General features: G+C 53.7%; 3 protein-coding genes across 3 annotated transcripts; 2 read left to right on the top strand and 1 right to left on the bottom strand.

Annotated features, from left to right (window-relative positions):
- Positions 1-468: 468 nt before the first annotated feature.
- On the bottom strand, positions 469-729 carry ColSpa_10085 (uncharacterized protein; the record flags this gene model as incomplete). Its single annotated transcript, XM_049276297.1, has 1 exon — positions 469-729. The coding sequence occupies one exon, from the start codon at positions 727-729 to the stop codon at positions 469-471; it is 261 nt and encodes an 86-aa protein (XP_049132254.1).
- A 2,238-nt stretch (positions 730-2,967) lies between these two features.
- On the top strand, positions 2,968-5,812 carry ColSpa_10084 (DENN domain-containing protein; the record flags this gene model as incomplete). Its single annotated transcript, XM_049276296.1, has 3 exons — positions 2,968-3,357; positions 3,420-4,676; positions 4,733-5,812. 3 exons carry the CDS (start codon positions 2,968-2,970, stop codon positions 5,810-5,812), a joined length of 2,727 nt encoding a protein of 908 aa, XP_049132253.1.
- Positions 5,813-11,638: 5,826 nt separating this feature from the next.
- Positions 11,639-13,321, top strand: ColSpa_10083 (uncharacterized protein; the record flags this gene model as incomplete). The annotated part of the gene is made up of 2 exons (XM_049276295.1): positions 11,639-11,679; positions 11,746-13,321. The coding sequence occupies 2 exons, from the start codon at positions 11,639-11,641 to the stop codon at positions 13,319-13,321; spliced, it is 1,617 nt and encodes a 538-aa protein (XP_049132252.1).
- Positions 13,322-13,986: the final 665 nt, after the last annotated feature.

Here is a 13,986-nt window from a genome sequence, read left to right as displayed (position 1 = left end):
TGCCTCTGAATCGGGGTGGCAATCGTGGCCCGAAGGAGAAAAGCAGAAGTTTCCTTTTCGGAACCAATATTCCAAGGAACCAACGGGCGGGAGGAGTTGCAACAGGCGATGTCGTTTCCAAACGAGACTGGGCAATTTCCCGCGAAAGCAGCCGGTGCTGAGAGGCGTCGGCGATTGTTGGCCGTCAACAGCCGGAACCCACTGATGACGGGGTGGAGACTCAATCTTAGTAGGGGGACCAGGGGATGGCCAGGTTTTGTTCAGGTTCCGTCTGCATCAGCCGGGGGGGGGGGGTTGAGCTTGCGAGTCGTCCTTCTCTCGAAAAAAGGGCCCCTGCGTCGGCGAAGAAATAAGAGAATTTACAGTAGGACGAGGGTACCTTCGAAAGGAAAATGACGAGCGAGAAGCAAGTCGACGCTAGCAGCCTCGACGCATGGCGCTAGCACTCCACGACTCGACGCTAGCTCCTCAGACTTGACAAGCTTCCACGAGGCCTTCCTGATCTTCGCTCTCGAGGCTCCTCCTCGTCCTCGCCTCCTTCTCCTCTGGCTTGCTGAGAGGCTTCTGCGACTTGCTATCAACCCCCGGCACCAACGGCGACGACGGCAGAGGACAAAGGAAGAGCAGCGGACGACCCGTCGGGCCATTGGTTCGATGGTGCATGCGTTCCAGAGCAATCGGATCGTTTAACGGGCTAGCCTGCTGCAGGAGCTGCAGTAGCTCCGTCATCTAGGCACTGTATGTAGGTACGGTAGTCTTGGGGGTTTTGTTTGGTGTAGCGGAACGGATACAGAGCACAGAGTACCTCTGTGAAGTATTGTAGCATTCATGCTCGGTGCCCCCTTTTGCTGCAGTAATGTATGTGGCTACCAGTTTCCGTACCTCAGAAGGGGGTCTGTGCTCAATGTTTTTCTTTTTTTTTTCTTTTTCCTTTCTTTTTTTGCCCCCATTTCTTGTTCAGCCGTTTCTTCCAGCGTTCCTTCTTGTCTGGTCTCTGGGTTGACGCCGTTTGTTTGACGCTGGTGGCGACGTTTTTGAATTCTCCCGCCTGGGTTTCCTCGCCAAGTGGCCGCGTGCCGGACGACGCACGCCTCCCGTTTCCCACGGCGACCCGAGACGAGTCTTTGATCCGGAGAGTTTCGAGGAGCCAGGCCAGGGGAGCCTCTGACCAGCCCTAGCTCCAGTGATCAACGATGTGTTTTTCCCTTGTCGCGGTCCAGCGAGATTGGTGTTGCCAGGGCCGCCGACAAAGAAAGAAAGAAGGAAGGAATGGGGGAGAAACGGTTCTCCGTCATGGGCTTGACGGGCTGTCGCAACCGTACCTAGGTACTGTACCATAGTAGCTCGAAGCTGCTGCACGACGACGGCCTGGCCTGGCTTTGGCTTGGCCACTGCCATAAGCAACCCACCCGTACCTCCATACCTGTAGTACCTATAGCACAGTCGACGCTATCGACCACGTCCCCGGGTGGTGCTTCCCCGAGTCCCTAAACGCGAGGTGCGGTGCGGAAGAGTCTCAAGTCGAGCCCCGTCCCGCCCTCAGGCTGCAACAGCTTACAAAACTCGCAAGAGCTGTGGTCTCCAGCGCAGCCTGCGGCCTCGAGCCCAGAGCTCGCAAGAGTCAAACCCCTTGGAATTTGTTCCTCGTTCCCCCCCCCCCCCCCCCCCATCCATCGCAGGATCCATTGAACTATGAGCTTCGAGTCCCACGTTGCCGGGCTCCATCTGGCACGCAGTCGGTGCAGTTGGTGGGTGTGCTAGTGGAATTGTTGTCTGCGGTTCCATCGCTAGTGTTCCGCTTGTCATCCACCCCCCGGCTCACTCATTCACTTTACGTATTGGCTGCCCCCCCCGGTCGAGCGGTGGCACCGGCAACGCTACGCTGCACGGCCCCTTGCACACCCGTCCTCATGCCCCATATCACTATCCGCTCCTGCGAACGGCTCCTCGCTACGCCAAACTCTCTCCTATCTCTCGCTTCCTCGTCGACCTCGAACCGTTTCTTTCTTGCCATCCGTCTCCTTGGGTGCCATTCGACTCGCCCAAGCCTGCAGTTGGCTGCATTGCATCCCCCCGGGCTGCTTAGCACCAACAACGCCTCTGTACCTTGCTTACTGCAGCATCGGGACCTGCATCAAGGTACGGAGCACTGTCGTGTCGTGTACCTGGCTGCGCCGCACGTTGGCTTCAGGCTTTCAATCCCCGTCCGTCCCCCCCCCCCATTCGCTGCTCTCGGTGCCTTTCTGCCTCTGCCTCTGTCTCTGCCTCCGCCTCTGTCTCTGCCTCCGTTTCTGCTGTTGCTAGCTGCTGCTGCTTTCGACCGTTCACTTCCGCTTCCAGCTTCGTCTGGGGTGCTTGGTCCCCTTTTGCTTCATTTTAGCTCGTCCGCCAGTGGCACACCCTCGGTTTTCTCGCCATCTGCCTCTTTTGTCCCTCCCCCCTCTCACACCCCCCTCCCACGCTGCCCCGGTTTCTATCATCCGACCCACCCCAGCATCCTATCTCAACACCCCCCCCTGACACACAGTCTCTCCTTTTACCTGAGCCCGAACTGCTTCTTCTTGTCTCGTCTCCAATTTCTTCCTCTTCCTCCCTCCTCTTTTGTTTCTTCTCTCCCCCCACCTGTCACCGAGCAGTCAAGTCAGTCAAGCAACACGTCTGTGCCTGAGCTTCCATTGCCGCTCGACCAGACCAGACAATCGACGTTGCTCTGTCAAGAGGCTCCTTCGAATGGCGGCCTTCTGATCAACGATCCCGACGACGAATTCGTAACGAGAGCTTGCTCTCCCGGGTAGCTTGCCTGCCGTCCTACTTTGGCGATTGCATCCTCGCCTTTCCCTTCGACACGCTGGTCACATCGTGTGCCGCCCGGAAACACATACTTCTAGGCCGCCTTCTCGTTCCCTCCGATCCAGCTACACCACTTGAACCTGTTTTCTCTTCTGACGACGACTAATTCCCGACGAAATGGCGCCTTCGCTCAATGCACACTCGTCCTTTACCCGGCCCCGGACCGGCGACCGCGATGGGCGACCTACCACCCGTGATCAGGGCGACACCAGCCTAATCATTCCGAGCCGCACTTCTTCCCTCCACTCGCGCATCACCCAGCCGATCCCCTCCACCTTGAACGCGAAACCCCAGCAGCGCACCCCCAAGACCCTTACTCACGCCTACATGGTCTGCGGTGTTGGCAGAGAACCTTCGCAATGGGTCAAGGCTCCCGCGCCCGCACAGGGCAAGATTGGTCACATGAAGGGTGCTGTTGGCCAATTCTGGCTTCCTGAGATCCTCGGCAGCAGTCCCAGACTGGAGCAGGACAACGAGATCGCCAGGTCGTTGCATGCTGCTATGCGGGTTAGTAGCCGAATGTCGTCCAAGTTTGTTGATAGAGTTTGTTGTGGCTGACAAGATTCCAGGCTTGCTTTCCCCACGACGTTGAGATCTGCACTGGCCGCAGCCAGCCTCATTGCGTCCATCATGCTTTCGTTTTGCAGCAGGATTCGTCCCACACGCTGTACGGCATCTGCCTCCGCGTGTGGTCGCGAGCCGACGAGAAGAGGGCCGAGACCATTCGCGATCTGCGCAAGAGAACCGAGCCCGATTACTATGACAACCCCGACGAGACGTACTGGATTCCTTACTGCTTGTCGTTTTTGTCTCGGTACCCGCTTTACAACCTTCTCGGAGACTACTTGCGAGGAATGTGGATCCACTGGAACAAGGCGACCAACCTGTTTCACGCCGAGGAGGTCTCGCGCATCCTCAGCTTCCCGGCTCCGAGACTCAACGACCTGGTTCGCATTGACATGAAGGACTATGCTCTCTGCTACCAGTTCCCCTCGTCGCCGACCGGCTTTCAGAACTTTGCCATGTGGCCATTGTTCTGCTGTCTGTCCATCCCCAACATCGTCGGTGTCATCGAGGCCGCTATCTCGCCGACCCGCCGCATCATCTTTGTCAGTCACTACCCGGCCATGCTCACAATGGCTGCCGAGACTGTCCGGTATTGCGTTCGCGTCTACGAGTGGAGTGGTCTCTACGTCCCTGTCGTGCATGCTCGCCACGCCAAGGATCTGGTCCAGGAGCCTGGCCCTTACATCCTCGGTGTCACCGCCGAGTGCCGTTCTCTCTTCACTGCGCCAACCGACGCTCTAGTTGTCGACCTCGACCGCAACTTCGTGCTCACCTCGAGCCCTCCCACCGCCCTGAACCCCAGCCAGCGCAACAAGTTCGTCACTCGCCTCACTCAGTCTCTCAACGGCGATGTCACGCCTTCCGGCGTCCCCCCTCATCTTCGGTCTGCCTACGGCGGTGGCAAGCTCGTCCCCGCTGGTCAGATTATCGTCATGCGTGGTGAAGTCGAGTCCATCCAGGACCCCGAGTGGTGGAGCCAGGACTCCGTCATGGCCGTCATGGACCACGTCTGCGAGAAGATGGGCCGCAACACTGGCATCAAGGCCGTCTTTGGCGGCTCCGTCAAGAAGCCCCTGATGACCAAGGTCTCGATGAGACACCTCAACGAGATTGTCCGCGAGAGGAATCAGTACTCCCGTGACGCACTCGAAGCCTGGCAAGATTTCATCAACCTCAAGGGCCGCATGGACACCGAGCTCAACAAGGTCACCAAGCGCAACAACTACCTCAACGAGGAGCTCGAGAGCTGGAAGCAGCAGGTGAGTCTTACCACACACACGGTTGGTGTGAGAATATTGCTAACGGTCATGAACAGTTCCTCAAGTTCCAGGCGTTCGCTGAGCAGCTCACCAAGGAGACCCAGGACCTCAAGGCCAAGATCGAGACGCACAAGAGGGAGAACAGACGTCTCGCATCCCTCATCGACCAGCAGAAGGACGACAACGGTCGCCTCAACGTCCGTCTCGGTGCCACCGAGAAGCAGCGTGACGACGCCCTCGAGGCCCTCGTTCTCCAGCAGGAGATCGCCGAGGAGCTCGAGCGCGAGCGTAAGCGCAACAAGAAGGAGCTTGCTGCTCTTCAGCACACCAACGTCACCATCCTTAGACAGCGTGACGAGGCTCGCCGCGTTGTGCTGCATCTTCGCAGCTTGATCGGCGGACAGAGCCACCACATGGAGCACCTGGTCCAGTCCCTGACCAAGCCTGATGACCTGGAGCGTGAGATCGAGGAGGGCTTTGAGCCCGAGGTCGGCGAGGACGGCGTGGCGCCCAGGGATGCCGATGCCAACCAGGCTCGTCTCCTCTCCGCCGCCGCCGAGGCAAACAAGAGACTCTCTAGCTCGAGTTTCAAGGACGTGGCCGACCGCCACCTCAAGGACAAGACGGATGCCATCGCGCACATTATCCGCAACATTGCCGAGCAATGCCAGGCCGCCGTTGAGGGCCTGCAGCTGGCCCAGGATGCCGACTTTGATGAGCGCGCTGCCAGTGCCGCCAGACTCCGCGCTCAGCGCCGTCGCAGCAACCTGTCCGCTACCCACAGCGATGACGGTCACGAGACCCAGTCGAACGCGACGTCCGACATGGGCGACGACAGCCTCCTCCACCCCGCCCATGGTCGGATATCCAGCATCCCCCCTACCCCGGACCTGGTCCCCAACCGGAGCAGCACGGCGATGTCTTTCGCCTCCAGCGCTGCGACCCCTGAGCGGTCAAGTCAGCAGTACATGATCCACCAGGACATCCCCACCAAGATCGTCGAGGACGAGGAGGACTTCGAGGAGGACCGCAGCGAGTCCGAGGCGATGCCTCAGCAGTCTGTCGGCAAGCACACCGACAGCCTCATCCACCGCCCGTCCGGCGCCCGAATCAGCGCCCTGGGCGGCTCCCGCTAAAAGGTCAACCATGAGCGGGCGTTCTATAATTTATCAGGAGTAGTAAACGGCTAGGGAGTACCTTTTTTTTCTCCCGTGGTCGATGGGGAGGATGATTTACCGACACTTTGCATACATCTTTTTGCCTTATACCTTTTTGCGGCTGGCGATCGTGGACAAAATCTTGTCGTGTCCGGCGTTAGTTTTATTTTCCTCCTTTTTCTTTGTCTCTTTCCTTTTCTGGAGACGAACGTCCGATCTGTTCTTCCGTGCTAGGATAATTGAACAGAGCTCGCTGGAGGACGGGCTGTACCCACAACTGTTATATCATTTGTACCTTATGAGGGTAGAGAGCTTGTGCGCTTCTGCTAAGTTCGGTTCATGTCCCTCCTTGCCCTAAACCAATACAGAACCAGCGAGAGTTTTAAGACAAATCCGTTCCCGTGTTGGCTGATGGGTGATGTGTGATGAAACCCTCGAGCATCTTCTGACAAAGGAGACGCACATCCACCTCACGCAGATCATGCCAGTCGTTCCTGACTGTTTATTAGTTAATCCAAACAATTTTGTGAGCCCTTGGCACAATTGACATGAGTCCGTAGTCAATGGGACGCAGGGAAACTTGAAGCATTTGAATGTTTACTTGGTGGTTTTTGAACGCTGTTTCACACATTTTAATTGCACCAGAGCCTCGATAAGTCGGATCGGGGAGGGGTGTCCTTCGGTACCCCAAGCCATCTGTTGTAAGTAGCACGGCGAGTGCTAGGCGAGTTTAGCTGAACCTCGGCTACGCGTACAGCCAGTTGTACTCCTGCGAAGAATCCGTGACAACGGAAAGCAAAGCTTTCCCTATAAGAGTGGTATAACTTGCAACCGGTCATAAGGCCGGTCGCCCAAAGCAAAAGCAAAGAAGCCAAGTATAGATTAGAACTTTCTACTCTCGCCCAATCAAAGATAAAAAGTACTAGCCGTGTTTAGGGCCACAGAGAACCGCATTACCAAGGAACAAAACATGACATCTTCCGCAACGAGCGCCTTCCATGTAGTCGTCGCCGTCGTGGCCCAGGACGAAACCCCCAGCTACATTGTTACGGGCGACTCAATGAATCCTACCCGAACTCTCTTTGGATGCCAACTTGTAAGGCATATACGTGACTACCGGAGGGTCCACACGACGCTGGGCTCAGGAGGGGGTTCGCACTACCGGCTAGCGCCCTTCACATCCAAGGACCGGAAAGTCGCGAAGCTCACTGAGAACCTATCGTCGAGGACCCAGCGACAGTACTGCAGAATCCCCGATACAAAGCGTTCCGGCTTGAGGAGCGCGTCGCCTTGAAAGAAGTGGCAGGGCCGGCATATCGCGTTTGTGTCTTTTTTTCCCTCTTTTTCTTCCTCTTCCTCCTCCTCCTCCTCCTTCTCGTCTTCTTCTTCTTCATCGCCATCATCATAGTACACAATGTCTTGTTCTTCTCCTTCGTTGTGTAGAAGTGCTGGCGGACGAACATATGCTGCACCGGGAGAGGGGCCTTGGAGAAAGCAGATGTCGTGGATCGTCTCGTGCCGAGCGAGCGTCTCGAACAGTAACGTGCGAGTGCCATCTATAGCATCAATACAGATGCTTAACACCTACGCGTTGCGCGATTACGATGAGTCAAGGGCGGTGGCGATATATTCGATAAACTTCGGTAGGCCGTCCAGTCCATGCGCCGGTGTCCGGCATAAGCAGGCTGGGCAAGCTGTACAGATTCGCCGGAAGGCCGCAGTTCCTCAGGATCCTTGGGCAGTTGCTTTCGGAGACGGCCCTGAAAGCCGGGTAGGATGATGAATTTACGGTGGGCTTCGAGATCGACCGTCTCGGAGTGAAGAAGGGCGGAGACTACCCCCTCAACAGCGGCATCACCGTCGCTGACCGAGAGGGCTGGGGTGCTGCCGCTGCTGCTGCCGTCACTGCTTCTTCTCGAGGAGGGTAGCCAGGCATCTTTCGGGTTGTTAGCATGCCACCACCATAATGCCCGGGCGTGCGCGACGACTTGCATCTAAGAGCTCGGGGTGCGTTGGTGAGGCTGAAAGGCATGACAAGGTTTTGAAGCTGCCTTTACGGGTGCGGAACGATGTTCTCTATTTTTTGCCTTTCTTCATTCTGATCAAGCTGTGGGCTCGTTTGAGATCTAGGATTCCTAAGTACGCTGTATCACGGCTCGTACTAAGGATATTGTAACATGGAAGCAGCTCGCATCTAGGTTTGTGCAACAAAACCTATGGCTACCATTTACGCAGTCCAATGGGCCCCGTACAGCTCCAATGCTTAAATGCCAATTTGTTATTCTCCACTTCGTCAACAATGGCAACCGCCATATCCTCGTTATAGATTCCATTTTCTGTAGCCTCGATCGCCGGGTCTTCAGGAGTGTCGATGAAGAGTTTATAGTCTCCAGTACGAACGCCTAGGTGTAGAGTTTTAAGTACTCATGTCAAAGTGTATCAAAACCAAACAGTCAGTTAACTGACCTTTATCACGCAAAAGACTTGGAGGTGAGAGGAAGGACCAAGACTTTTCGGTGACGCCGTTCCACATCGTGAACGCGATCCGACACATTGTGATCAGACTGATGCAGTCCTTGTCGGTCAGGCAGCGTTTGAGCCAGCGTCGAACCAGGTACGTGATCGGACTCAGAAGCCAGGAGTAGACTAGAGAATTGGGAGCCGGCTCAGTACCCTGTCATCGAGGCCACACAAGCAACTGGCAGACTTACATCTCGGGCGCTGGATATGGCTTCTGCTCCATTTCAGCAAGATGGCTAGCAAGGCGATGAACCTGGTCCCATGGTCCAAGGCTCGCTCAGTCATGTAGTCAAGGTGTTGTTCGGGCCAAGTCCACCTAGCAACGGAACAATGAGTTTCTGGTTCCTTGAGGTGTTGATGTGGAATGAGAAGATGGCATACATACCACCAGCTAAACGCGAAGTCTTCCTGATCTGTGAGTTGGAGACGGTTTGCGACATGAATAGATCCTGCTCCGCCTAAGGTAGTAATAAAAATCTCAGCACACGTGTCATCCCGGTATCTCGTGCCTATTGTTGTAACACGTACCGATGATAATAAACGGTCCCTGATGCGTTGATGCTAGCAGCGCTGTCTTGATCCTCCCGTGGGCCTCAACCCCGTCCATATACAAGGTTGCCAAATTGGCTAAGCTGGGTCCGAAAGCGCATACAATCGCATCAAAGTCTGATGAGAAGATTTCAATCAGTTTCTTCTGTTCGGTATAAATATCAACGCTAGTCGACGTGTAAGATCCATCACCGGGGCCTTTCCACTCTTTCGGAGGGTTCCGCGAGACGCCGACGACATCATGGCCACGCATCAAGAGTTCGTCGACCACGCAGCTCCCCGCTTGGCCCTTGGGGCCGATGACGGCGACGCGTAGTTTTTTTACCATGTTTTCGAAGTCTACTGATGAAGACAGTCTGAATGCAGCTGCAGGAACGGAAACCAACTTTCCGAGGACGCGGGTTGCCATGCCTTATATGTATATCCTTCTTTTTGGGTAGCGGTAAACATTCATCATATTTTGCTATTGACCGATAATGCAGTGGATCTCAATCAAGCAATGCTCAGCACAGTCCCGTAATCCCGGCATTCCGTCTTGCCGTCACAAAAGACCCGACTCTCACTCTTAGATGATATTACATCCAATTAGATGTCGCCCATACAATTCACTCAGCCTTCATTCAGAATCCGAACGACTGGTGTCGGGACTTACAAGCCCACCCTCCCCCCAACGACCGATACCCCACATCGACCGATCGGACCGATCCGGGACATGCTTTTGCAACACATAAACCGGTACATAGTGATTAGAAGCTTGTTTCTCTACTTTCTACCTAGTCTGTACGGTCACTTTGCAATTACTGCTTTAGTACTAGATTTGGCCTTAGACTCCCCTTCTAGTGAGATGATTGACACAGTCTCTTAGGCAGCCGTTGCGGATCTGACGGAGGGAATGGACTGCGGTATTGCCGGGCCTGTTGCCAAGCGGTGTCGCGGAGCTGTGCGGAGCGATAGTAAAGCAGCAAGGATATCGCAGGGCTGCAGCGAGAGGGAAGCAGAGATGCAGAGACAAGACAACAGTAAATAGATAAGTATCAATAACAGTAGGTTATGCTAAGTAATAGTATTTGTAGTTAACCTCTCCTCTAGTGGAGATCAAGCTGCAGAATAGCTATAGCCTCTATAGACACATGTATTCGCACGTGCCAGCAGTTAAGGACTATGAGCCTCACAATGGCTTGGGGCACGTAGGGTCTTGAAGATCGTTCTTCACCCTTACCAGGTGGATTGACTTCGGCCCCGCTCCCCCGCTCCCCCAGATCCTCCCGCTACCCCACGAGCTCCGACTCCGCTTACCGTGGCATCCGGCGGTGCCGCGTTAACCGTATAGGGTAGTATAAGGCATAATCATAAACGGCTCGTAAACTTTATGTAAGAAGAGTAGGTATAAGACTCATCTTCGATTACCGAGCTAACTCGTACTAAGAATAATCTAGTATTAAGGGGTTCTGTTCAGACCGATCTCAATAGTACATGCAGCCTTGTCGCACAACACCAAACCATCTTTTGAAACCAATATCTCTTCAGTAGTTGAGGTTGACAACAAATAAATAAAAAAAATGGCAGATATTGAGATTTTGCAAGTTGAGTTGGAGAAGACACGCCGGCTGGGGAAATTCATCAAAGGTTTGTTATCCTGCTTTGAAGTTTGAAGTATACATCAAAAGCTGACCTGCTCATGCCTACAGCGTGGGATCCATCCCAACTTGGTATTCGTGAAGCCAACCCACGCACAATCGTCGAAGGAGATTTGATATCCGACTTGGACATTCCCGTTTCAGTCAGAGACGGCACGATTCTGCGCGCAAATGTTTATCGACCCCTTGAACAGGAGGGTCATAAGCTCCCCGTGTTGTTCAACTACAGTGTTTATGGCAAGGATGGCGCAACAGACATTAACATCTTCCCAGCTTCATCTGGGCTGGACACAGCTCGCCTCACTGAGCATTATGTCTTTGAAGCAGCTGATCCGGGGTGGTGGTGTTCTCGTGGCTACGTTGTTGCTTATGTTGATGCTAGGGGATCGTGTCAATCTGATGGAGACAAAAGTTATTACTCCAGGGATGTAGGTCTTGACGGTAAGAACGACCCTGTTCATTGAGAGGTTCATGCTTCTTCTCTAATCTTGATAACTAACCTGACTTGAACTTGCAATAGGCTATGACCTTGTGGAATGGCTAGCCAAACAGCAGTGGTCCAACGGAAAGGTTGCCATGTACGGTGCTAGCGGCTATGCTATGCTCCAGTGGCTCGTGGCTGCCGAACAGCCCCCATCTCTTGCCGTAAGACCCACCCACTACTTATTCCTAGCCTTAAATTGCTCACCTAAAGTGTCTGTGGCAGGCAATTGTACCCATTGATGGAATGACTGACCTTTATCGTGAGATGGCTATGAAGGGCGGTATTCGTGAGACCCAGTTCAGCGAGGTGTATGTACAGAGATTATTTCCATTCTTTTATTGGGGGCAAACGAAATAGTTCCTTTCTTCGATTTTCTTTTTACTTCTTTACGGCTGGAAGCTTACTGAAAATCTTAGGTACCCAACATTGTTCAATTGGGGCAAGAACCTTGTTGAAGATCCGACTGACGGGTGCAAGACACACCCGTACTTTGATGAATACTGGCAAAGCAAGGTCCCAGCGCTTGGCAAAATCCAATGCCCAGCATACATCATCTGCTCCTGGGGTGATCATGCAATTCATACTCGCGGGACGTTGAACGCTTGGGAGAAAATAATGACAGGGGAAAAATACCTTGAGATTCATCAGCACCAAAAGTAAGTGTTCTACATTTCCCCCCAGCTTTGCATCACACCATGCTGACAGGCACCTTTTGTACCCAGATGGGAGTGGTCTGCCACGGAGGAATCTCTGAACAGACAAAAGGCCTTCCTGGACCATTACCTTCTGGGGTCACCAACAGAAATACAGTTCTGGCCCAGAGTTCGATATGCCATGAGGGAGCGCTATTATGTTGGCGAATGGCGGCATGCTAGCGCCTTTCCTATCCCGGAAACACAGTATACCAAGCTATTTCCAACACCCACTGGTGGTTTGAGTAAGATTTCCCAACCCGCGGAGCACCAGGTTTCGTATGACGCAAATGAGAGCGAGGTGGCCTTTGAACTCCCTCTGCTTAACTCCTTCGAGTTTGCCGGACATGCAAAACTCAGGCTTTGGGTGGAAGTTGCAGAGGGGGGCGACAATATGGACCTTTTTATCACGCTACGCAAAAAGGACAGAGAGGGAAATGACGTACACTTTCCCTGGCTTACTATTATCGACAACGGACCGATTGGGTTCGGTTGGCTCCGAGCTTCACGCCGAGAACTCGACGAGGCTCAGTCCACACCCTGGCGTCCGGTGCACCTACACCGCCGGGACCTGGAGCCCTTGAAGCCCGGCGATGTGGTTTGCGTTGATATCGAGATACAACCTACCAGCTGCCGTTTCAGAGCCGGTGATAAACTGAACCTCGTGATTTCCGGTCACGACTACGGCAAATATCCCCCAGGTCTTCCAATTGCCCGTCACAGCGACACGGTAAACAAAGGACGTCATATCATTCATTTCGGCAACAAATACGATTCGCACCTCCTGCTCCCTGTCATCCCTGCCGTCAAAAACTCCTACAGCCAGAAGAAATCGTTGATCAAAATGACCATCGCATGCAGACGAATTCCAGGTTGGTCCGAAGAGAGGTTTTTGGAAGAATACACTGGTGTTCATGCGGGAATGACAAGACACATTTCAAACGTGGTACCCATCCTACGCAATTACACTCAAGTCGTTGGACTCCCCCATGTCGATGTCAAAGGCATACCCACTGGCGGCTTGGCTGCCTGGGATGCCGTCACAACACTTGGCTGGACAACCTTGGATGGCCTCTGGGGGTCATTCCAAAGCCCGTCGTACAAAGCCTCGGCCGGCAGCCACGTCTTTGCCGATATCTCATCACAGACCGGAATACTCAGCCAGTCATTTGCAGAGATCATGTTCGATCCCACTGGGTTCGAGAGGCGGGGTAAGAAAGCAGCTATGCTTCTAGTATTACTGGCGAGATCACGCGCCGGAGCAAACTCAGATCCCAGCGAAGCGGACCTCGAAGCTCGCTCGGATCACATTGGGAAAGTTGGAGCCGGCACTGGTCTGCTGAGATACGTTCTGAACCGAGCCGTCGTTCCTTCAAATATTGGATCTTTCTTCGAGGGGACTCCCTTCAGCACAGCTGACTGGACGACCATGGCGGCATTCGAGCAGTACTGGTTCTCTGATCGCAAGTCGGTCGTTGCCTTCCTTGCCGAGAACGAGAGATCCAACAAGATCTTTGGTACTCTGCCCAAGTCTTTTGACTTGATTAAGTCTTTTGCTGTCATTGGCGACGAGAACATTGTAGTGGAAAAGGAACTATCTTTCTAAGTAGGAATTTCTTCAAGGACATGCATGTACAGAGAAACCCTGACGAACCTAACGTATGTCATCGTTCAGATTACAGACCAAGCAGAGTATAGTAACGGAAAACACTTCACGTAAGTAGTATAGCCATAAATTCACTTGGAAGACCATATTTTATTGTCTTGGATCTATCATTGCTCCTCATTTGGCCGTTGAGTGGGGTGTGTGGTAGGGATGTTGCGACGAGAAACATGGTCACTATGAGACAGGTTCGACTCCTGTCCTTTGTGTTTTGTTGTCCAATGCGCCCGCAGGACCACGCTGATAGCCAAGCCAATAGACCAACCTGATTGAGAAGAGAGAACACGCATACTCTCTTTCAGCAGATGACCGCACACATCCTGGCTCGTGAGTTCACCAACTCCACTGAGGTATGGCCGATAGACCGAAGCCCCTGAGATCCATGGCTCTAGTTGGTCAATAGGGACTGGCTTGTCGAGTCTTATAGTTCTCCTACTTCGTAGGTTTTCTGCGGAATAGTCACTGAAATCACTGCTTTCGTTGGGGAGTGGGGGGTTGCAGTTCGACCTGGCTCCAAACCGGGGTTCGAGCAAACATCGCCTATTCTGACTGCTGTAGATGCCCATATTCCGAGAGTTGCAACCAAAAAACTGTTTGCTTCATGATGC

This window comes from Colletotrichum spaethianum (genome assembly GCF_022836535.1).
Source record: "Colletotrichum spaethianum MAFF 239500 DNA, contig33, whole genome shotgun sequence".
Lineage (NCBI taxonomy): Eukaryota > Fungi > Ascomycota > Sordariomycetes > Glomerellales > Glomerellaceae > Colletotrichum > Colletotrichum spaethianum.
This window is presented reverse-complemented; position numbering and strand designations above follow the sequence as displayed.